Consider the following 24456-nt stretch of genomic DNA (forward strand, 5'->3'; position numbering starts at 1 on the left):
TAAAATGGCGTGTGGTTTTCATAATTACATTACATTAGTGATTTCTATTCCGCCAATACCTTGCGGTTCAAGGCGGATTACATAAAGTTTTCAGGAATTACATAAAAGTTTACAGGAATAGCATAAGAGATGTCATAACAGTTACATAAGAATTACCAAAGAGTTGGCGAGATCTTAAGGTGGTAAATGTTGGGTAATTAGAGGCATTTTAGCATTAGTTGGGTAGTTAGAAGCATATTAGAATATATTAAGGGTATAGAGTGGGTAGGTGGGGTTTGGATAGGAACTGGCCGTGTTAGATAGGTTTTATGTATTTTTTGAAGAGTAGGGTTTTAGTATCTTTCTTGAAGGTTTTGTAGTCTGTGGTCGATGACAACATAATAGTGATTTGTCTGTCCAGTTTAGCTGCTTTGGTGGCTATTAGGTTGTCATATAGTTTTTTTCACTTGCCATTTTTGGATGGTGGGTGTGTGAATAGTGAGTGGGTTCTCCTGTGCCTGGTTGAGGAGGATTGAGTTAGTCGGTTATTCCAGTAGGTTGGGCTTTCTCCGTTAACAGCTTTGTATAGTAGGCAATAGAATTTGAAGTATATTCTTGCTTGTATTGGGAGCCAGTGTGAGTCATGGTATGCTTCTGTGATGTAGTCATATTTTTTCAATGAATAGATGAGTCTTAGGGCTGTATTTTGTATTGTTTGTAATTGTTTTATCATGGTTGCTGTGCATGGGAGGTATAGTATGTTGCAGTAGTCTATTAGTCCAAGGATAAGAGATTGTACCAAAAGTAGGAATTGTTTCCTGTCAAATAATTTTTGGATTTGTCTTAGATTTCTCATGGTCACGAATGATGCTTTTATTACTTTGTTGATTTGTGGTTGCATGGTACAGCTTCTGTCAATTAGTACTCCCAGAAGTTTTAGTGTGGGTTGAATAGGGTATGAGATCGAGTTTATTACTAGATTTGTTAAGGTAGGAGTTTTATTGTTTTCTAGGAGGATGAAGTTTGTTTTGTCAGGGTTAAGTTTTAATTTGTGCTCAGTCATCCATGTTGCTATTGTTTCGAGTGTTCTGTGTATTGTGCTCGTCATGGTGGGTTCTGGGTGGTCGAAGGGGAGGAGAATAGTGATATCATCTGCATAGCTGTATGAGGTTATGCCATGTTTGTCTAGGTAAGAGCTGAGGGAGGCTATGTATATATTGAATAGTATGGGTGATCCTTTGAACCATGAAAGTACCTTGTCTGAGATTCCTATGGAGTCTAGAGTTTGTAGGAGAATGTCGTGATCAAACAGGTCGAAGGCTGCAGAGAGGTCTAGTTGTATGAGCAGGATTTTCTTGCCTGTACAGAGGTATTGTCTGGCAGTGTCCATTAGTATTCCTAGTAGGGTCTCCATGCTGTAGTTGGCTCTGAAGCCAGACTTGTGGGGTGGAATAAGTTGTGTTTATCTAGGTATGAGGTTAAGGTTTTGGCTACGAGGCCTTCCATCAGCTTGATGTACAGTGGGATTGAAGCTATGGGTCTGTAGTTGGATGGTTGGTCCGTTGCTCCTTTGGGGTCTTTTAATATCGAAGTATGATGATTTTGCTGAGTTCTTGTGGGAAATGACCCTCTAATAGTAAAGACTGTATCCATTGTAGAAGCAGGGAATAGAATAATGTACTTGAGGTTTTCAGTAGGTATGGGGGCAATGGTTAAGGTCGCAGGCTGCGTGGCTGTATTTATTATATAGATTGTTGAAGTCTGACCATTGTATGGATGAGAAATGAGACCAAGTTCTATCTGCTGCGACTGGCTCTTTTTCTGTGGGGGGGAAATAAGGTCTCTATGTGTGTGGGGGCTCCGTTGAACGTGGCTCTGATGTTTGCGATCTTGTTTTTGAAGTATGTGGCTAGGAGGGTGGCTGAAGGAGGGGTGGAGTTGCTGTTGGCTATGTAGGGTGTGGTGTCTGTGAGAACTTTTAGTAGTTGGAATAGCTTTTTTGTGTCTTGGGGTCCTTCTCCTATTTGTTTTGAGTAGTATGTCTTTCTTTTTTCTTTCAGTTTTTGTTTATATTTTTGGTTTGTTACTATCCATACTGTTTTTGTGGACTCTTGGCTGCTTTTTCTCCATTTTTTTTTTTTTAGTTGTCTGCATTGTCTTTTGAGTTGGAATAGTTTGTTGTCGAACCACTTGTCTAATTTTCTGTGGGTTTTGGGTTTTTCTGGGGCTAATTTGTCCAGGGTTGCAGTACTTAGGTGGTTCCATTGTGAGATGAAGTCTTTGGGTGTGTAATTTTGGATTATGGTGTCTGTTTTTGTCCAGAATGTGGTGGGATCTATATGTTTTCGTGAGTTGTAAGTTGTTTGTTGAGTAATTGGAATGCTTTTGTTACTGGTCCAATTGATTTCAAAGGAGTATGTGTAGTGATCAGACCAAAGGGAAGGGTTCCAATTTCCATTTGATGTTTGGATCTCCGGTTGCGTGGGCTGTTGGGACATGTAGGCTGCGATATCTAGTTGGTGTCCTTTTTCGTGTGTGGTTTGAGGATCTAAGATTTATATGTTAAGGCCTCGAGATATGCTAGTAAGGTTTCTACATTTTTGCAGGATTGGTTTTTGAGGTGGAGGTTGAGGTCTCCTAGAAGTAGGTTGTAGGTTGTCGTTAGAGAGTTTCGATAAATAAATTCTTCAAATATTGGTTTAGTTGTGTTCCAGTTACTTGGGGTTATGTAGCATAGAATGCATGTTAGCGTTCCTTTAAGTGATGTGCTTGAAAGTTGACAGGCTAGTAAATCCATGTATTGGTTGGTTGTTTTGTCTTGTATTTTTAGGTTTATGGTGTTTCTAGCTATAATGGCAATTCCTCCTCCTCTTTTATTTTCTCTGTAGACTAACTTTATTTTGTTGCTCTTTGGGCAAACTTCAGTTATTCTGGGGTCCGAGTCAGAGGTAAGCCATGTTTCTGTGAGGAAGAGGCAGTCTAGGTTATCTTCTTCTATCCAGTTTTTTATGCGTTCTCTTTTAGGCATATGGGGACAGACTTAAAGATCTCAATCTGTATACTTTGGAGGACAGGCGGAAGAGGGGAGATAAGATAGAGACGTTTAAATACCTACATAATGCAAATGCACATGAGTCGAGTCTCCTTCATTTGAAAGGAAATTCTGCAATGAGAGGGCATAGGATGAAGTTAAGAGGTGAGAGGCTCTGGAGTAATCTGAGGAAATACTTTTTTACGGAAAGGGTGGTGGATGCATAGAAGAGTATCCTGGAAGAGGTGGTGGAAACAGAGACTGTGTCTGAATTCAAGAGGGCCTGGGATAGGCACATGGGATCTCTCGGAGAGAGAACGAGATAATGGTTACTATGGATGGGCAGACTAGATGGGCCATTTGGTCTTTATCTGCTGTCATGTTTCTATGTTTCAATATTACTTTAGGTGTTCTCTGCTGTTATGGGGAAGTAAAATTTTTGGTTTTTTTTTTTAAAGTGTCTGCAATGACTTTGTTTTCCATGCTGTACTGTATATAATGGTTCAGATTAGGGTTGTAAACATTACTGAAAACATGTCCAAAATCCCAGCATGCCAACTGAACTAGGAGGAGGAAAAAGGAGGAAGGAAGAGGCCAAAATAAAAGTTCTAATCACCATCAGGCAGATAGGACAAAAGTCACCAGTAGCACAGAGAGTCTTCTATAAATCAGCTTGAGAAGTTTGCTCTGTCCATAGATCCTGTGCCAAAAAGCATTAAGGCCAAGTTGACTCTAATTTGAGAATGGCACGTAAGGCAGCTTTTTTATGCATTGTTAATTGCCACCGATACGGAGAATTAACAATATTAAAACTGTTTACAAACACTAAGTCTTTTCTTTTTTTAAATCTCTGGTTATAAAGAACCGTCCTTCTGTCTTTGCAACGCTTCTCCAGAGATGTACTTCTTCAATGCAAAGATATATAACAGGGCTGCCCAAGTCCGGTCCTTAAGATCTACTGGCAGGCCAGGTTTTCAGGATATCCACAACGAATATGCATGAGAAAGATTTGCCTGCACTGCCTTCCTGGTATGCAAATCTCTCTCATGCATGTTCATTGTGGATATCCAGAAAACCTGGCCTGCCAGTAGATCTCGAGGACCGGACTTGGGTAGCCCTGATGTATACAGTTTCTGGGTGAAGAAAACCATCATCTAGACCAGTGGTTCCCAAACCCGTCCTGGGGGACCCCCAGCCAGTCAGGTTTTCAAGATATCCCTAATGAATATGCATGAGAGAGATTCGCATATAATGGAAGTGACAGATATGCAAATCTCTCTCATGCATATTCATTAGGGATATCTTGAAAACCTGACTGGCTGGGGGTCCCCCAGGACAGGTTTGGGAACCACTGATCTAGACTCTACCCATACAAAGTTACCACGACCAGGGTGACTCTAAGTGACACCCTAGGCCAGCGCTTGTCAAACTTTGTCACCATTACCCCTATCCTGGCCAAAGAAAGTACCCTTCCCCCAGCCCACCTAGGTCATGATCCCCAACATGGCTTTTGCAACCCTAGAAACCCTGCTGTAGGCAAACCTTCAGACATGCACCTCCTATCCCAGGGGTGGCTCAAGGCCCAATTCCTCTGTAGCCTAGCATGTCCCCTCTCCTTCCCTCCCCCCCTCCCCCCCAGGAAACCAGCATCCCTCTTTCCATCCCCTAGCCTCCCTTCCCTATTGCCATTCTGTGTCCAGCATCTGCCCCGCCTGCCCTACATTTTCTCGGACCTGGGCTAAAGCTACACGCAGACTCTGTGCGCTGGCCCGCAGCCTTTGAAACACAGACTCGTACTTGAGCACTGTCATGTTCCAGCCCCCTCCAACACAGGCATTTCAGTCAGAGGGAGGGTGGGCATCAGCAGCACCTGAACAAATGTGTGTTAAAAGCCACCATGAAGTTTGCTTGCAACTTAGCCAGGTCTGGGAATGATTAGGTCAGAGATGGTGTGGGCAGGGAAAAGTGAGGTGGTGCGAATGTTAGACACAGGATAGGAGGATTGAAGTGCTGCTTTCCTGTTGCACTGCTGCCTCCACATCCTCCTACCCTAGGCGAATACTTGTGCAAGTGTTAGTGTCAGCCCTGGCCATGACTGACAAACTCTCCACTGCACTAAGATAGGAATCTGTATCTTAATCCCCAGGCACACATTCTCTTACCAGTATGTGGTTCTAAATGGAGCAGCCAATCTTTGCACAGTTCCTAAAAAGGTATCTATGTCAGTTACAAGGATCCCATTCTTTTCAAAGATTTCTCTGGTAGTGCTGGGTTTATCTGCAAAGTTACAGCAAAATTAGTTTCAATTTTTTATGTAATTTAATGTTGCATTTCTATTTTCTGTTGTTCTCGGATGAATTTGGCTCATGGCAGATTACACAGTACAAACAGATTATGTAACAAATCTCTTATAAAGAACACATTCACAAATGGATTTTTTTTAAAAACCCAATATACTGTATTTTAAAATTATTAAATGTCCCAGCCCCATTAATCTACTAGTCCACCACTATATTCTTTCAATAAATTTTACAGCAGACTACATTGGTTTGGAGGTCAAGAAGGCACTTAGTTTGCAAAGGAACAATAAAGCCACTAGGCAGTCAATTTTAAACAAATAGGAGAACTTTTCTTCAGCCAACATATAATTAAACTCTGGAATTTGTTGCTAAAGAATGTGTTAAAAGCAATTAGCTTAGCAGGGCTTAAAAAAAAAAGGTTTGCCAAGTTCCTAAAAGAAAAGCCCATAAACCTTTTTAAGATTGACTTGATAAAACTCACTGCCACAAAAGAGTTATTCCTGGATTATGCTGCATAAAATCTATTTTACACTTGTGGGTGCTTGCCAGGTACTTGTGATCTGGATCGGCCACTGCTGGAAACAGGATACTGAGCTTGATGGACTCTTGGTCTGTTCCAGTATGGTGATGCTTATGTCCTTATATATTTAAACTGGCAGAAATCAAAGCCAGATTGAAGTTGCAGAAAATTATGCCTGCTTGGAGGCAGGCAAAAACATTAGCACCTTACAAACTATGTTCAGAAGTCATGACACTTTCCACACCTGACCCCAGCACACACCTACCCGCAGGTCGCGTAAAAATACTCTCTCGTCACCATATGTACCTTTATGAATATAACCCCTGCAGTAATTATATAAATGTCCTATCTGCACAGGCTAATGGGGGTTCTCCATAGATAACAGGGGAATTCAGAGTAAAAGGGAAGAATCCAGACTATGAATGGGCCCAGCCACTGACCCTCGAGCCTTGCATTGAAGAATGCTGATGTAGAAGGACGGAGGTTGAGATAGACACTAAAGAAGGATACAGGATGGTTTCCTGTGGTTATCCACTGGGACGGAAATGGTAACAAATTCTGTCACTGTGTCATTCTCTTAACACACTGATATGTAATGTCATTCTGACAGCTTCCTGTGGTGGTGCTCTCCAATAGCCCAGAGAAGTTTTTGAACCCAAGCATGAACCCCCAGCTCCCCCTTCAAGTCTATGTCTTAGCTGCCACTTCAGTGCAGAGGGGAAGCAAAATAAGGAAGTGTCTTCTTTCACTTCTGTCTATGGAGAACCAACGATATAGGTAAGCCATGTTGCTTTCTCTGTCAGACACACTTATGGGTGATTCTATAGCTTGGGGTCATTCCATGTTGTCCACTGAAGATGACCCAGCAGAAGCTAAAGGAACACTGGTGTGAAGTGGCATACCGATTACGTGAAAAAGTTACAAAGAACTGCTTATCTGAATGTTAGCAAAGACACTTTGACAAAGTGATGTCAAAGAGGACAAGTTGCTGCTTTACAGATGTTTTCTAGCAAGATGGATCACAAATTTATGAGGTCTTGTGTTGATTATAGCAGAGGTTGATGCAATTTGAGACCCGATTGGAGTGTGTGTGTTTAGCAATTGGGCCTCCCTGATTGACCAGGTTAAACGAGAAAGTTGGAAGCTCTTGCAAATGTTTCTGTAGATAGAGCAGGACACCCTAACAGTACAAGGCCTCCGCTGGGTAGAAAATAAAGGAAGTTTGGTACTCCATTGAGCAGGACTTTTGGATGTGTGCAGAGGACTATTTGGAGAGAGAAGAGCTAGGTGCAAGGAGAGCAACGTACTAATGCTTGGAACTCGCTGACTGCATGCCGATGCAATGGCTGTGAGAAAAATCTATCTTCCAGGTGAGATGTCAATTGACAGTGCAAAAGGGCTTTCAAGCAGTGCGATCGCTTCTAAAGTTTCAAGTTTTTTTCAAGTTTTATTTAAAAATTTGATACAATACTTATAAAATTTCTCAGCGATTTCTATAATAAAAACGGGGTAAAAGAACGTAAGAGTAACTGACATCAAATGAAGATCCCACCGAGGGTGTGGTGGTCAAAGCGTGACTTCTTGACCAATTCTCTCTTCTGCATGAAACTCAATCTGGTTTTAGGCCTCTATTTAGCACTGAAACAGTAATTACGGCCATTCTGGACAATTTGCGTTACTTGTTCAGTAAGGGCCTCAACGCCCTAATCATGCAATTTGATATGAGTTCTGCCTTTGATTTGGTGGACCATAGAAAACTGTTACAATGCCTAGACGCAATCGGAATCAGAGGAGAAGTACTGAACTGGTTTTGAAGTTTCCTTATATCACACACCTACCAAGTCCGTTTTAATCACGATCTCTCAGACACATGGAGCAATCCATCTGGCGTGCCACAAGGATCACCGCTATCCCCTTTGCTCTTCAATGTTTACATGTCCTCATTGGGTGCACAACTATCCCAGCTGGGGATAAAACTATTTAGCTATGCTGACGACTTCATGATAATTATCCCATTCAACAACTCTGTCTCAGAAGTCACCCCCAAAGCAACAGAAGTACTAAATCGGATGGAGAAATGGATGACTGAATTCAGACTAAAACTAAACTCAGAGAAAACAAAATTTTTCATAGCATCGCCACACCCACTTGACACTAAAGCACCAATGTGCATCAATAACCTTAGTTATCCCATTCAACCCACTATGAAGATATTGGGAGTAATACTGGACCAGAACCCGACCATGAAAGACCAGGTAGACTCCTTGATCAGAAAAATCTTTCTCACCCTCTGGAAGCTTCGGTCCATCAGACCTTACTTCGATGTCTCATCATTTCGAATTCTGGTACAATCCCTTATACTGAGTCAACTCAATTATTGTAACATCGCCTACTTGGCACTCCCCCAGAAGTATATGTGGCGATTGCAACTAGTTCAAAATGCAGCGGTTAGACTACTTTGTGGACTGAAGAAGTTTGATCACGTAACACCTTCCTATCGACTTCTACACTGGTTGCCGATGGAGGCATGTGTGAAATTCAAGTTTGGTTGTTTTTGCTTCAAGGTACTTTATGGCTTAGCCCCTAATACATAACAGACCTTTTCTCTTTCACAACCAAGACACAAGCGAAGCTCACACCCGAACTTTGTTTCTCCACCGGTTAGAGGTTGTAAATTTAAAAGTCATCACCAATATCTTTTCGCACATCGAGCGGCATTATGGGGTAAAGACCTTGAACAATTGTTCGTGCCTACTACCTATGGGGAATTCAGGAATCGCCTAAAAACACATCTGTTCCTGAAATACTTAGGAAACCAACCTGTTCAATCTTAGTCCTCAACAAACGATCGCTAGAACTATCAATCACTAAGTCTATACTTTGTTTAACGTTTATTCCATTTAATCTGTAACATTTCTAATCACTGTAAACTGCATAGAACTTCACGGTCCTGCGGTATATAAACTGTTATTATTATTATTCTTTATAAAACTTTATATACTCTCTTCTTGGCCAATCAAGATAGTGAACAAGTAAATCACTTAAAATAAAACAGCCCCTCATGCTGCAAGCGACCAGGGGATGAAGGGAGAGAGAGAGGTTTCCGTTTGAAATGGTCCACTGCAGTTCCTATCATGGTCGAGTCACTTTCCCTTCCATTACCTCAGATACAAACAGACGAAGTCCTCCAGGGACAGGGAAATACTTAGTATCCCTGAACGTAATTCACCCTGCGCTATTACGGGACAGAGAGATACACAGCATGTCACCTCAGGATATAGTCACATGATCCTATGGGTGCTACAACATCATTCTTACTAAGAAAGCTAGTAGACTTGACATTTCTGACACTGGAGAAAAGCTACTTTGCACTGGATTAAATCCTATTGATGACACAGCAGTACGTATTCACCAATTAAGAATGACATTGGGACAAATTTTTTTCCTGTCCCCGTAGGGACTCAAATTTCCTCATCCCGTCCCCGTGAGTTTTGTCACTGTCTCTGTTCTTTTCCTGTAAGCTCTGCTTTACCCGCACAATCCTCGAACACTTATGATTTTCAAGTGTTTGAGGCTTGTGCAGATGAGGACGGAGCTTAGGCATTGGTGGAAGGAGAAATTAGGTTCTTACCTGCTAATTTACTTTCTTTTAGCTTCTCCAGACCAGTAGAGGTTAACTTTACGAATGGGTATATATCTAATCATGACCAGCAGGTGGAGACTGAAAACAAAACTTTGGGACAGTATATCCTAGCCCCTCCTCTCTATTTCCCTCAGTCTGCCGAATAGCCAAGCAGAACCAAGAACTGGAAAACAACAGAGAGAAAAAAACAATACTCCAAAAGGAGTAACAAATAACATACCCAAAATGCTGTTGGAAAATGCAGAGGAGAAATTCCCGAAGGAAGAATGTCCCCACAGCTCGCCAGCTAAGCCAGCCGAGCCACAGCCGCTGTTCTTCAATTCTCCCCGGCCCTAGAAAAATACTAGAACCCGCAGCAAAAACCAAAAACTGCCCGCGCAACAGCCCCAACAACAACCACAACAGACAGGGTGGGGACCTCTACTGGTCTGGAGAAGCTAAAAGAAAGTAAATTAGCAGGTAAGAACCTAATTTCTCCTTCTTTAGCACTCTCCAGACCAGTAGAGGTTAACTTTACGAATGGGACGTACCAAAGCAGTCCCTCTCACGGGCGGGACCCCCGAAGGGCCGATACCAGTACACGCTCACCGAACACCGCGTCCCGATGCGCCTGCACATCAACCCGATAATGACGAACAAAGGAATGCAAGGAGGACCAAACCGCAGCCTTACAAATATCCACTGGAGGCACGAGCGACGACTCAGCCCAAGAAGCCGCCTGACCCCGAGTGGAATGAGCCTTGAGAAACTCCGGAACAGGCTGCTGTTTCAGAAGATAAGCGGAAGCAATCGTCTCCTTGATCCAGCGCGCAATAGTAGCCTTAGAAGCGCCCGCTCCCCGACGAGGACCCGCCAGGAGGACAAAGAGATGATCGGACTTCCGGAATTCCTGGGTCCGCTGCACATAAGAGCGAAGGACCCGACCGACATCCAACTTGCGCAGCTGCCGTTGCTCAGAAGAGCCCTCCCGACCACCCAAGACCGGGAGAACCACCGATTGATTGACATGAAAAGGAGAAACAACCTTCGGCAGAAAGGAAGGAACAGGCCGCAAGACGACCCGCTCCCTAGAAAACTCCAAGAAGGGAGCCCTACAAGAGAAAGCCTGCAGCTCAGAAACACGCCTAGCAGAAGTAATGGCCACCAAAAAGACCGCCTTCAAAGTAAGGTCCTTCAAAGAACAGTCGTCCAAGGGCTCGAAAGGCGGACGCACCAAAACAGAGAGAACCAGATTAAGATCCCAAGAGGGAACCGAGGGCCGTAGGGGAGGCCTAAGCAACTTGGCCGCCCGCAAAAACCGAATCACATCAGGAAGAGCCGATAAACGCTGACCTGACACCAACCCTCGAAAGGCCGACAGGGCCGCAATATGAACCCGGAGAGAAGACCAAGCCAGGCCTCTATCCAGGCCATCCTGCAAGAACTCCAGAATGTTAGGCAGAGAAGCGCGAAAAGAGGTCACTCCCCGCGCCCGACACCATTCCTCAAAGAGACGCCAAACCCGCACATAAGCCCGAGAGGTAGAAAGCCTCCGGGACCCCAACAGTGTAGAGATCACCTTGTCTGAATATCCCTTCTTGCTAAGGCGACCCCTTTCAAGAGCCACGCCGTAAGACAGAAGGGAGACGGGTCGAACATGGGAATGGGACCCTGCATCAGAAGGTCGTCCGAGAGAGGCAGAGGAAGAGGATCCGCTACCAGGTGCCTCACCAGATCCGCATACCACGGACGGCGAGGCCAATCCGGCGCCACCAGCACCACCAAACCCGGATGGTGAACAATGCGAAGAAGCACTCTGCCCACCAGCGGCCAAGGAGGGAACACATACAACAGCCCCTCCGTTGGCCACTGCTGGACCAGAGCATCCAGACCCTCGGCCAGACCGTCCCTGTGACGACTGAAGAAGCGGGGCACTTTGGCGTTGCCCCCCGTGGCCATCAGGTCCATCAGGGGCTGCCCCCAAGCCTGCACTATCAACTGAAACGCCTCGGCGCCGAGACACCACTCTCCTGGATCTAGAAAGTGACGACTGAGGAAGTCTGCCTGAACATTTTCTACTCCGGCTATATGAGAGGCCGAGAGGTCCAGCAGATGGGATTCCGCCCAAACCATGAGCAGAGCCGCCTCCTGCGCCACCTGAGTGCTCTTGGTGCCCCCCTGATGATTGACCTAAGCCACCGCCGTGGCATTGTCTGACAGCACTCTGACCGACTTGCCCAGCAACAGGGAGTGGAAAACCAACAGCACCAGACGGACCGCTCTGGTCTCCAACACGTTGATCGACCAGGCGGCCTCCTCCGCGGACCAGGTGCCCTGAGCTGAGTGACCCAAACACTGAGCCCCCCAACCCAGGAGACTCGCATCCGTCAGGAGCACCGTCCACTGCGGGAGATCCAGACCCACCCCCTGAACTAGGTGAGGGGTCTGGAGCCACCAACGCAGACTGCAGCGCCAAGCCTCGCAGGGGGACCGGAACATCCATCCCGTGCCTCTGGGGAGACCACCTCCGGAGCAGAGCATACTGGAGAGGACGCATGTGGGCCCGCGCCCACCTCACCACGTCCAGGGACGCCGCCATCGACCCCAAGACCTGGAGGAAATCTCGCGCCCGAGGACACCGGGACGCCAAAAGCAGGCGAATCTGAGATTGCAATTTGCTCACCCGGCCCTCTGGGAGGAAGACCTTCCCCAAGGAGGTGTCGAACAGCACCCCTAGGTACTCCAGACGCTGAGCCGGGACCAACCGACTCTTGGAAAGGTTGACCACCCAGCCCAGCGACCGGAGAAACTCCACCACCCGAGCAGTAACCCGGGAGCTTTCCTGCAACGACTTTGCCCGAAATAACCAGTCGTCCAGGTAGGGGTGTACCAGGATGCCCTCCGACCGCAAGGCTGCCGCGACGACCACCATCACCTTGGTGAACGTCCGAGGAGCCGTGGCCAGCCCAAAGGGAAGCGCACAGAACTGAAAGTGCCGACCCAAGATCGCAAAGCGCAGGAAACGCTGATGAGAGGCCCGAATGGAAACATGCAAGTAGGCCTCCGTCAGATCGAGAGAAGTGAGAAACTCCCCCGGCTGAACCGCCAGAATGACCGACCGCAGAGTTTCCATACGGAAAGAGGGAATCTTGAGAGCCCTGTTGACCCCTTTCAAATCGAGGATGGGCCGAAAGGTCCCCTCCTTCTTGGGCACCACAAAGTAAATGGAGTACCTGCCCGTGCCCTACTCCGGAGGGGGCACCGGAACAACTGCCCTGAGATCTAGCAAGCGCTGAAGGGTCTGGCGAAAAGCCTGCGTCTTCCCCGGAGTCTGACATGGAGAAGCGAGGAAAAAATCCGGCAGAGAGCGGGCGAACTCCAGGGCATAACCGTCCCGCACCACCTCCAGGACCCACTGATCGGACGTGATCTCGGCCCATTTGGGGAAAAATTCGCGCAGCCGGGCCCCCACCGGAACCAAAGGGGGCGCCAGCAAGGCATCATTGTGCAGGATGGGAAGCGGGGGAACCGGCGGAGGGATTCCCTGCCCCCCGACGGGCCCCCCCGAAAGGGCTGCATGCGCTGGAAGAACCGACCCCGGGAAAATCCCGGAGACTGGAAAGAAGCAGCCCCACGCCCAGGGCGATACTTGCGAAAGTCCCGCAAACGCCCCCGGGCCGCACCCCCCCGAGACGCCGGGCGGGCACGGTCCTCCGGCAGACGGGGAACTTTCGAGTCCGACAAAGTCTGAATCAACTTATCCAAGTCCTCTCCAAACAAAAACGACCCCCGAAAGGGAAATTTAGTAAGCTTAGCTTTGGACGCAGCATCCGCCGCCCAAGCGCGCAGCCACAACACACGCCTTGCGGCCACGCCAAAAGCCATAGACTTAGCCGAGATCCGCACCAAGTCATATAGAGCATCTGAGAGGAATGAGGCCGCCATCTCAATCTTCGCTACCTCCTGATCCACCAGAGACCAGTCGTCAGACTCTCGATCCAAGACCCGCTCCGCCCACCGAAACACGGCGCGAGCGACCAGTCTCCCACAAATAGCCGCCTGGACCCCAAAGGCAGAGACCTGAAAATTTTGCTTAAGGATGCTCTCCAATTTGCGCTCCTCAGAGTCCCGCAAGGCAGAACCGCCCTCAACAGGCACGGTATGCCGCTTGGAAATTGCCGAGACCACCGCATCCACGACTGGCGAAGCTAACGTAGCCCGATCCCCTTCCGGAATGGGATACAGGTGAGCCATGCTGCGCGCCAGCCGAAACGGCGTCTCCGGCGTTTTCCACTGCTCCAGAATAATATCCCGAATATCCTGATGCATAGGAAAAGAGCGGGAAACGGAACGGATCCCCCGTAACAGGGGGTCCCCCACACGCGGAGTCTCCGGCGGCGCGTCCTCAAAACGCAAAACCGAAGAAACCTGCTGAATAAGGTCAGGCAGCTCATCTTTCTGAAAAAGGCGCACCACGGACGCCTCGTCACTGGAGAACGGGAAATCCGACAACCCGCCGCCAGCTTCCGTCCCCTCCAGAGAGTCCTGGAACTCCTCAGAAGGGTCCAGGTCCTCCTCCAGACCGACCCGTTCCTCCGACCACAAATTCTCGTCCCACGACACCCGCGGACGCTTGGACAAGGGAGGCGGCGGAGGGGACGTCACGCCAGACGAAAGAGGCAAAGCCGCAGGGAGCGCGGAGGAAAACCCACCCCCCGAAACCCCCTGGGCGCAACCGGGACCCCCAGCCGCCTGAAAATAGGCTCAGCATAAAGAAAAGAAAAATTCAGGAGAAAACCCCCCCGAGGGTCCCAAGGGACTCCCTGCCACAGCAGGGGACCCAGCAGAACCTTGCCCCTGCATAGTCAAAACAGGGGGAAGGTCACCTGAGGTGGAAGACAAAATGGAGGGGCCAGACAGAGAAGATGGCGGTTTTCCCGCCAAAAAAGCTCCCTCCATAGCCTGAAGCGGCTGAGAGACCTGAATAGTCTCAGCCGCTAAAGCAGGCAAGCCGGCATCAGCTGTCAAAAAATCAGCTGAGAGGGAAACCTTCGGGGAATCCCTCCGTGGGCGGTTGTGGAAGACCGGGCTTCCCCACTGCTCCAAGCCGACTCGCGAGGCACCATCGGCGGGGAGCTCTGGGCGCCTGCAGCCGCTGCCGACGGAGCTCCACCACCTCATCGACCCAAACCGCCGAGTTCAGGCCGGCCGCGAGTGCCTCGCGGCTGGACTAAATTGTGTCCTACTCCCCCGGAGAAGGGCACAATTGCTCCATACGCGACCTAGCTATAAAAAAGTGCCGGTTACATGAAAAAATACAGTAAAATACAGTTTTCTTAAAGGGAAACAACCCTTCAGACCAGCACTACCTCAGGATTTTTTTTTATTTATTTTTTTTTTTTTTACAGAACAGACTCCACAGGCTCTCGAAGCAATATGCCTTGCTTGACTTAGGGGGCAAGGCTTACTGCTGAGGCTCCTCTAAAAAAATGTGGGGAGGTGGAGGAAGTGGGGGGAGGGACCCCGCTCGTGACCCGCCGGGTTTGACACCCCCGAGGTCGGACGAACCCCCAAACAGAGTCCGCCCAAGCTCCGTCCGGCTAAAAACAGGGACAATAAACCCCCTAAACAAATTCCAACAGCCCTACCAAGGGAGATGGGTACAGATCACTCAACACCTGCTGGAGACTGAAAGAAGACTGAGGGAAATAGAGAGGAGGGGCTAGGATATACTGTCCCAAAGTTTTGTTTTCAGTCTCCACCTGCTGGTCATGATTAGATATATACCCATTCGTAAAGTTAACCTCTACTGGTCTGGAGAGTGCTAAAGAATGAGGCATTATGACATCACAATCTGAGCTCTAGAATGTTGCTACTTATGATTTTAAAGCGTTTGAGGCTTGCGCGGATGAGGATGGAGCTTGCGGGAATGGGGCAGGTACAGGAAAAGAACTAGCCATAACGGGAAAATGAGTTCCTGCGGGGACAGGGTAAAATTTGTCTCTGTGTTATTCTCCATTCAGCAACATCCAGGCAAGCCCCCCACCCCCTTCAGACATAGTACTCAAAAATCAAGACATTCTCTATGCATAAATCTCACGGTTTTTGTATGCAAACGTGCTGCTTCAAGTCCTGTGATCATACCTGTTAGATATAGAGCTAATCTGGCCCCAATGTGTTGGATTTGCAGATTTAATAAGCATTTCAGCTCCTCTGATTTTTTTGAAGACCTGGAGTCACACGGGTGATAATGAAGCACTTCAACGATGTTGGCTTGTTGGCATGATTTAAGTACTAAGCTCTTTTTCCGAGCAATCAAGTTCATCCTGTTGGAAGTAAAGAGAGCACTCATCAGTTTCAAGACAGATCATTTACTTGCAGCCAACTCTCTCACGGAGCTCACCAGCACTCAAAATTCTCTCTGTAAACAGGTCTCGTTCCCCTTTGCTTTTTTTCCTCTCAAGATACTGGAGTTCATCCCTTTTTTTTCCTTATACTACTTTTCCCTTAATGTCCCCCTTTTTTTTCTGTTTTATCATTGACTTGTTTTTAATTATTTTATTTTTTTCCCTGTTATTTTTTTAATCGTACACCGCTCAGACATTGATGTATGGTGCATGAAGACTAAAATAAACGTGAAACTTGCTCTAAGCTTTCAAGCATTGCCTTTCCAGGTCACAGGATTATGAGGCCAGAAAATGAGGGAAAAGGACAAAGGCTAGCGCCGGGGTGGGGAACCAAGGCCACAATCCAGTTGGCTTTTCAGGATTTCCCTAATGAATATGCATGACATCTATTTGCATGCACTGCCTCCATTGTATGCAAAAAGATCTCATGCATATTCATGGGGAAAATCCTGAAAACCTCTGGCCTAGCAGTATAGACAGAGTTTTAGCCATCTTTAGATCGCAAGGATTTGTGGGCTCTCAAGACATGACTCGCAACCCTCCCACTCCCAGATGTTCTGCACCAGCCCAAAGACAGTCTGCACACAGGATTACAAATGTTTGTTGCACACACGTTGTCTGTCACACAAAATCCCCTAAAAAAAAAAAAGCATCTAATTCAATAAGGCTATTCCCCCAATACTGTGTCCATGGGGAAAAGATCTTAAGAAAAAAAGGACCCAATTCATCAAACAGTTGATTCTGGCTTTGTGTTAATGCATAAGACAACTGGGTACACATTTCCAAATGTATGCACGAATACCTGAATGACTGCATTATTTTCATTTTGCACCTGGTGGTGATTGAGGGAGGATGTAGTATTGGAGATTTATCTGAATGCTCAGACGGGTAAAACTACTGGGAAATCATTTGTCTCTCTCTTTGTTGAGATCTGGATACTTGTCTACTTTCCCTTTTGGTTTATATACTTCCCACAAGTGCCGTCGTTTGCAACAACCAGCTATTTTGCTCATTGCAGCAGTGACCACATTTGTCACAGATAGTGACTTTAAGGCTCCTTTTAAAAGGCTCACTTTTTTCTTTTTGGGTTTTCCCACTTTCTCACTGCTAAGAATTTCCTTATTGTAAAGCGCTATTAAGATAACACCTCCTCTCTCTCACTTTGCACTATTTGCTTTCACTGAGTGACACTAGCGTTTGTGAGGCCTGCAGAGCGGGTTGGAATGTGGAGCACAAACCTCGATCAGGCATTAAACTGTGGTGGATGGCAGGACAAGGAGCAAGACAGACACCGAGCCCCAAAAATAACAGATCTAGCAACCAGCTGCCTACCAGTCTGCTAGTGTAGAGTTGCCAGATTTGCTCTATGAAAAAAAGACACCTGGTCCTGCCCCATTCTACCCCCAAGCCTGCCCAATTCCGCTTCCAGGTCCACCCCCACCCTGCCCCCAAACAAACCTCCCCAAGCTTGGGACTGTGTCTGCGTACATGCGTATGATGTCATCTCGTTGACATTTGCACATGCGCAGACGACCTCCAGACATGGCCCTCTGAGGTTGAGGACTTCCCAAAATCCGGACAAACTGCCTGGTTTTGGAAATCCCTCTGGGCACTTAGACAATCCTCTAAAAAGAGGACAGGTCTAGGTTTTCCCAGACGTCTGGTAGCCCTATGCTAGTGCAACTCCCTCAGGCAGACTGAAGTATTACCTTCTCTCCTCTTTTAGCTTCTTGTCCTCTTTGTAATGAATAAACCATTTCCATCTCCCATTCTCATTCAGATTCTCTAGAACCTTCATAACTTCCTTCAGCTGACCTGTTGTGAAAAGAAGGCCACAGGTAGCAAAACACTAGAAACACCAAGCCTAAGGGGACCATAGGCCAGAATGCTTTCATATACATTATGCAGAGAAAAACGCGTGAGCGGACTGCTGGGCGTGATGGACCTCTGGTCTGACCCAGCATTGAGGCACTGCTTATGCTCTTATGCCACTGATTTGTCTCCGCCCGTCCAAACTGCTCAGGGCAATGCAACAAACCACTAAATACAATTTACAAGGAACATGATAGAATAAATGGAAGATGCTACCCTTAAAATAACTAATAAAAATTCTTATGTTGTGGGGTTTTAATTCCACGGGGGGTTGGGATGGGATGGTTTATGTTGACCAGACAAGATCATTTCCCAATTAAATATATGATAGGGTATATTTTTGATTTGATAGAAGATCTGGATTGCCTATTTGTAACCAAAACTTGGCTACCACCAGAGGGGTACCAGTCATTGTTCGGATGTATCCTTAACTCTTTGGCCCCCAAGGTGAAGAAGCAAAGTTGGAGGAGTGGCTGTGATTTATAGATAAAAGAAGACAAAAGAGGCGACCTGTGATGCTCGATCTGTTAAGACCCGACACTACGTGTTTCGGACATAAGGCCTGCCTCAGGGGTTTTGTTTCCAATGTAGTGCAATTTATCGCATATGTCTCTTACCTAAAAAGTTGATAATTAAGACACTGTTAGAAGCCCGATTGCTATACTGGCAACAATCTCACGCAACCACTCAAAGTAAAATTGGTTGCGTGAGATTGTTGCCAGTATAGCGATCAGGCTTCTAGCAGTGTCTTAATTATCAGCTTTTTAGATAAGAGACATATGTGATAAATTGCACTACATTGGAAACAAAACCCCTGAGGCAGGCCTTATGTCCGAAACACGTAGTGTCGGGTCTTAACAGATCGAGCATCACAGGTTGCCTCTTTTGTTCTACCTTGAGGAGGTAGAATCTCTTTTTTTTTTTTTTTTTTATAAATCTTTATTCATTTCTGATTCTTACATCAAGTGAATTATAAATAATAAAACAATTTTCACAAATCACTTGAACTTACAATCAAATATTCTTATAAGATAAAATAAATACCCCCCTCTTTATCAATATTCCCATTTCCATATGATACATATTCCCCATCCCAACCCAAATATAAACTACCCATGTGCTTAAGATATCTGATCATTAGAGTAAATAGTCAATGGTCCCCATATTTTTTTAAAATTATGAAAATTCCCTTGTTGTAACGCTATCATCTTTTCCATCTTATATATGTGGCAAACTGAATTCCACCAAAATGTATAATTTAACTTAGTATAATCTTTCCAATTTTGAGTAATTTGTTGCATGGCGACCCCTGTCAATATTAATAATAACTTGTTATTATTTGCAGAAATCGGACTCTGAACTCTCATTGCTGTACCAAATAATATAGTGTCATAAGAGAGTCCAACATGATTTTCTAATAATTTATTAATTTGGGGCCAAATTAGTTTCCAAAAAGCAATTACACAGGGACAGATTTTGTAGATTAGAAGTTGTGACGTTAGATCATTTAATTTTTTTTCTGTCCCTGAGGTAGAATCTCTTGTATTCATGTATTGTAGTGTGACTTATAGATCACATTTTTCCATGACCCCTCTGAAAGTTGTCAGAGCTTATTAACTGATAGTTCACTGGAGTTAGGGGTTTTGTTAAACTTACATGCAGTGTAGGATAAGCACAAAATTACTGGAAAGCTCTGTTGAACTTAATATTGGAAGCTAAAATTCAAAGCATCCCTAAGTGCTTAGGGATTTTAACCAGCTATGAGCCTGTGATTGCTGGGCTTCTCTCTGTCCTGCAAATGGGGGGCTGATCCAGTTGAAATCTGCCACCATCAAGGCGTTACGTTATATGTAATCTTATAGCCTGCCAAATCCTCACCAAGCAGAGTTTGAGGCGGGTTACAATCAGCACTATCGCTACACAAAGGTAAATACAATGCAAAATCAAAAAGAGTCTAAATTCCTAACACAGACTTCTAAAACAGCAGGTTAAAAACAGCATTTTCGTCACACAAAGAAACATACAGCTCAGAGTCAAGGTCAAACCAAACCTCTAACAAAGACTGTACCCAGGCTTAACTTTTGATTCCACTACATCAACAAGGTCAGGTGCACTAGTGGTCACTCCAAAAGTGGGGTGTTCTATTCTCCACAAGCGATAAAGCCATCAAATGGGAACCTATGTTCTGGCAAGTTGTGGGTGACTGTGTTGGTACAAGATGGGTTTCAGAAGTAGTCCTCCAGATGAGCTAGTCAATATTGGTTTTCTGAGGCTTTAGATTAAGAAAGCTCCATCACCTCTTGTGTTCAGAGATTTTGAGAGATTCAAGAAGAAGAAAAAAAAAGACTAAGATTGTCACTGGAGAACAATAAACACTCTGAAGACAAAATCAATATGAAGAAAAAGTAAAAGTTACTATATATATACTTGAATATAAACCCATCAAATGAAAATCATTGGTCCTCTCTAAGTAGTGAAACAATACATCGCACGTCCAGTCTTCTCAGAATCTGATCCTTCCGCACCATCAGGCAGATGAACTTCCTGGTTGACATGAAAATCCAACACCACTTTTGGAAGAAAGGAACTGCGAGGAGGGGAAACCCCTGCCTCCGTGATCCGGAAAAAGGGCTCTCTGCAAGAAAGCCTGCAGCTCCGAAATATGCCTTGCTGAGACAAACACCACAAGGAAAACAGTCTTGACCGTAAGGTCCAGAAGAGAGGCCTGAAGCAGCAGCAGAAGCGCTGGAGGTATTAAGAGACACTCATTGTTGGATGTGGGGTGGGGGGAGAGAGAGACAGAAAATGCTCACTCGGGAGCCCTCATGCGGCTTCAGGAATTAACATAACATAACTTTATTCTTCTATATTGCCAACAATCAAACGACTTCTAGGCGGTTTACACAGAAGAGAAACTGGACAATCAGCAAAGTACAAAGTATTGAGAATAAAAGTGCAATATGTTATCTAAAGTATAGGCCAGGGGTGTCCAACCTGCGGCCCCGTGAAGTATTTTGTGCGGCCCCGGTCAAGGGCGATGCAGTGTTTTCCTCTGCTACCCCTGGGTGTTTACCGTCTTGCCGGCTCCCTCCTCTGTCTTGTTGCAGCGTTTGCGCGGCCCCAGAAACTTTTTTTTTTCGGCCAATGCGGCCCAGGGAAGCCAAAAGGTTGGACACCCCTGGTATAGACAGTATAAAATTATTGTTAACAATAAAACTTCAGTTAAGAAATAAATTTATCAAATAGTACAATCTTAATCCCTTTTCGAAATGCGCTGGAAGATTGCACATGCACGACCAACCACTTCCCAAATTAGAACATAGAAAAATAAAAGATTTACTAACCTATTGTTACAGTTTCCAATAGTGTTTCTTCGGAGACCACAAATCCTCCAGAGCGAAACAACCCCTGGTATGTGTAATTCACCACATCCTCAGGGCCATCCACCCCAGCAAAAATTACATTTGGAAGGAGTTTCAATCGCAGCAAATGAGGGATCTGGAGAAAGAAACCAAAGTGAGCCTTCAATGCACAAGGGCAAGAGTTTTATAGAACAGGAATTCCAAAACACAAAATCAGCATGCTGCACCACCAAGTACAACCAGCTTGCAAATCTGCAGTGCTAAAAGGATGTTTTCAAAGACATTTATGATATAAAGTTCTCCACCTGAAGCAGGTAAAAAAACACACAACTATTAGCAGCACAAGTGTTTTTCTCTCTTTCTCTCTTTTAAACAGGGAAACAAAGGCAGCTGGCTGCTAGATATACACAGACCACAGAATGACAAACTACTGATTAATAAAACATTCTATTTAGTTATTTTCTTAGTGGTCATTGGCCACCCCAAACAAGGGACAGCAATTTTACAGTACATGAATTCCCCAACAGAGGTGAGTACAATTAGGAAACTCACTTTCCAAGGGACATGTTTCAGTGAAGCAGACAACAGCGGTTCAAATGGAGATTCCATGAGCATGGAAAGAGCCACATTCAAATCCCATGCCACAGGTGGTGGTGGTCTGAGTGGAGGTTTGATATGGTAAAGGGCCCTCATAAATCTGGAGACCAATGGATGCATCGAGATGGGTTTACTATTCAATTGAGTATGAAAAGCGTTGATTGCACCGAGATGAACACATACAGAAGTTTGAAGTTCAGAATTGAAAAGATGAAGGAAGTAGTCTAGCAGAGATGGTAGAGGACATGTGACTGGATCCAAGGAGTGGAGATCACACCAAAACACTAAATCGTGTGGAGATAACACCAAAACACCAAAATCACACCAAACACTAAATCGTGTTCATTTAAACTGGTAACAGCACCTAGTAGATGGTTTTCTGAATGCTTCAATAATGTTCAAGACTGAAGGTGACAGTGGAGAGTTATCTATGTCTGCAAAGATAGATACCATGTTGTGAGTGCCAATGAGTATAGATTGGGGTGAAGGAGAGAACTTTCATTCTGAGTCAGTAGAGTTGGAAATAATTGAAGCAGGATGGGCTCCTGATCGCCAAGTTGTAGAAGGAGAGGAAGCCAGGCTTGCTGTGGCCAACGTGATGCTATAAGAATCATTGAGGCTTTGATGTAATTTGTTGGCCAAGCTCTTTTCTTAATACATAATGTTTCATGTATTGATAAAAATTAATAAATAAATAAATAAATAAAAAAAAGAATCATTGAGGCTTGCTCTTGGTAAAGTTTGAGTAGAGTTTTCCTGATTAGTGGTAAAGGAGGAAATGCAGAGGAAGTACCCTTGCCAGTTGAGGAGAAAGGTATCATATTTGAGATGGTTGGGATTGAAAAGTTTGGACCAGTAAAGCGGAAGCTTGTGGCTGGTGGGGGAAGCAAAGAGATCTATGTCATGAGTCCCCCATAATGTGAAAAACTGGCGTAGAATCGTTGTGTGGAGTGCTCAAATTGTCTGCCAAGTAGTTTTGTTTCCATGCTAGATACACTGCATTGAGGAAGATGTTGTAAGGAATTGCCCAAGTCTAAATTTGTATGGCATTATGACACAGAGGATGAGAGCCTGTGCCACCCTTGCTTGTTTATTTAATACATTGCTACTTGATTGCATACGAGAACTACGTTGTTCTGCAAGCGATCTTGAAAGGTGAACAAAGTATTGCGAACCCCTTGCAACTCCAATAAGGTTGATTTGTTGGGTTTTCTTGTAAGGAAACAAGATTCCCTGAGTGCCTAGACCATCAAGGTGAGCCCCCCCCCCCCCCCCCCCACCACCAGCCGAGACATGAAGCATCCATTGTAAGGACTTCCTGGTGGGGAAAAGACTGGAATAGTAGGCATGTGAAGAGACTGGATGGAATCAGCCACCACTGAAGTGATTGCTGAAGTTCTGGAGTTACCTGAATATGTGCAGAAAAGGGATCTGTAACCTGAATCCATTGGGAGGATCGAGTCCACTGTGGCGTCCTGAGATGGAGGCGTGCAAACGGAACTACGTAGACGGTGGACGCCATATTACCCATATGGCATAACATCTGTCATGCCTTGAGATGTGTTCTGGAGGAGACTGTGACGGAGGTGTAGCAGGTTGTCAAGTCTCTGTTGAGGTAGGAAAACACAAGTTTGAGTGATGTCTAAGAGGGCTCCTAAGAATTCCAGTTTCTGAGCAGGGGAAAGTTATGGATTTTGAGTAGTTCACTATGAATCCCAGGAGCTCCAGGACATGAATTGTAGAGGTGATGGCCTGGTGAGCTAGACTTGGGGAGGATGCTTTCACTAACTAGTCGTCTAAGTATGGGTAGACGTGAAAACCATAGTTGCGCAAGGTTGCAGACACTACTATTAGAAACTTGATGAAGATCTTTGGAGCAGAAGCAAGGTCATAAGGTAGTAGTACTCTGTATCAAGCCCCTACTCAAAAATCAAAGGTATTTTCTGTGGGCTGGTAATATTAAGAACATAAGAATAGCTTTACTAGGTCAAACCAATGGTCCATCTAGTCCAGTAGCTCATCCTCATGGTGGCCAATCCAGGTCACTAGTACCTAGCAAAAACCCAAAGAGTAGCAACATTCCATGCTACCGGTCCAGAGTAAGCAGTGGCTTCCCCCATGTCTTTCTCAATAACAGACTAGGGACTTTTCCTTCAGGAAATTGGCCAAACCTTTCTTAAAACCAGCTATGCTATCCGCACTTACCATAACATCTGGCAATATTTTCTGAGTGAAAAAATATTTCCTCCTATTGGTTTTAAAAGTATTTCAATCGAGTGTCCCCTAGCCTTTGTAATTTCTGACGGAGTGAAAAATCGATCCACTTATACCCATTCTAATCCACTCAGATTTTTGTAGACTTCAATCCTATCTATCCCTCAGCCGTCTCTTTTCCAAGCTGAAGAGCCCTAACTGTTTTAGTATTTCCTCATACGAGAGGAGTTCCATCCCCTTTATCACCTTGGTCGTTCTTCTTTGAAACTTTTCCAGTGCTGCTATAACTTTCTTGAGATAAGGAGACCAGAACTGAACACAATACTCCAGGTGAGGTCGCACTATGGAGCAATACAGAGGCATTATAACATTCTTAATCTCGTTAACCATCCTTTTTTAATCATTCCTAGCATCTTGTTTACTTATTTGGCTGCCACCATACATTGGAGTGTAAAATTCTTTTAAATCTACAGAGCAAAGCCAATCTTTCATCTGCAGTAGGGGTAAGAAGAGTTCTCAGAGAAAACATGCAAAACTTCTCCTTCACCATAT

The 24456-nt window shown here is 45.4% G+C and overlaps 1 protein-coding gene across 3 annotated transcripts in view; it reads right to left on the reverse strand.

The window, feature by feature from the left end:
* Positions 1–24456, reverse strand: part of TASOR2 (transcription activation suppressor family member 2) — a 128020-nt gene that overhangs the window by 6844 nt on the left and 96720 nt on the right. For 2 of the 3 annotated variants that reach the window (XM_033958322.1, XM_033958324.1), the window contains 4 exons: positions 21076–21229; positions 17569–17674; positions 15597–15778; positions 5173–5287 (listed from right to left, as the gene is read on the reverse strand). In XM_033958322.1, coding sequence (XP_033814213.1) covers positions 5173–5287; positions 15597–15778; positions 17569–17674; positions 21076–21229 — 557 coding nt within the window. Of the gene's footprint in view, positions 1–5172; positions 5288–15596; positions 15779–17568; positions 17675–21075; positions 21230–23151; positions 23298–24456 lie in introns of those variants that run through there. The other variant, XM_033958323.1, reaches the window with a different exon arrangement.

Source organism: Geotrypetes seraphini, chromosome 9 (assembly GCF_902459505.1).
Source record: "Geotrypetes seraphini chromosome 9, aGeoSer1.1, whole genome shotgun sequence".
Lineage (NCBI taxonomy): Eukaryota > Metazoa > Chordata > Amphibia > Gymnophiona > Dermophiidae > Geotrypetes > Geotrypetes seraphini.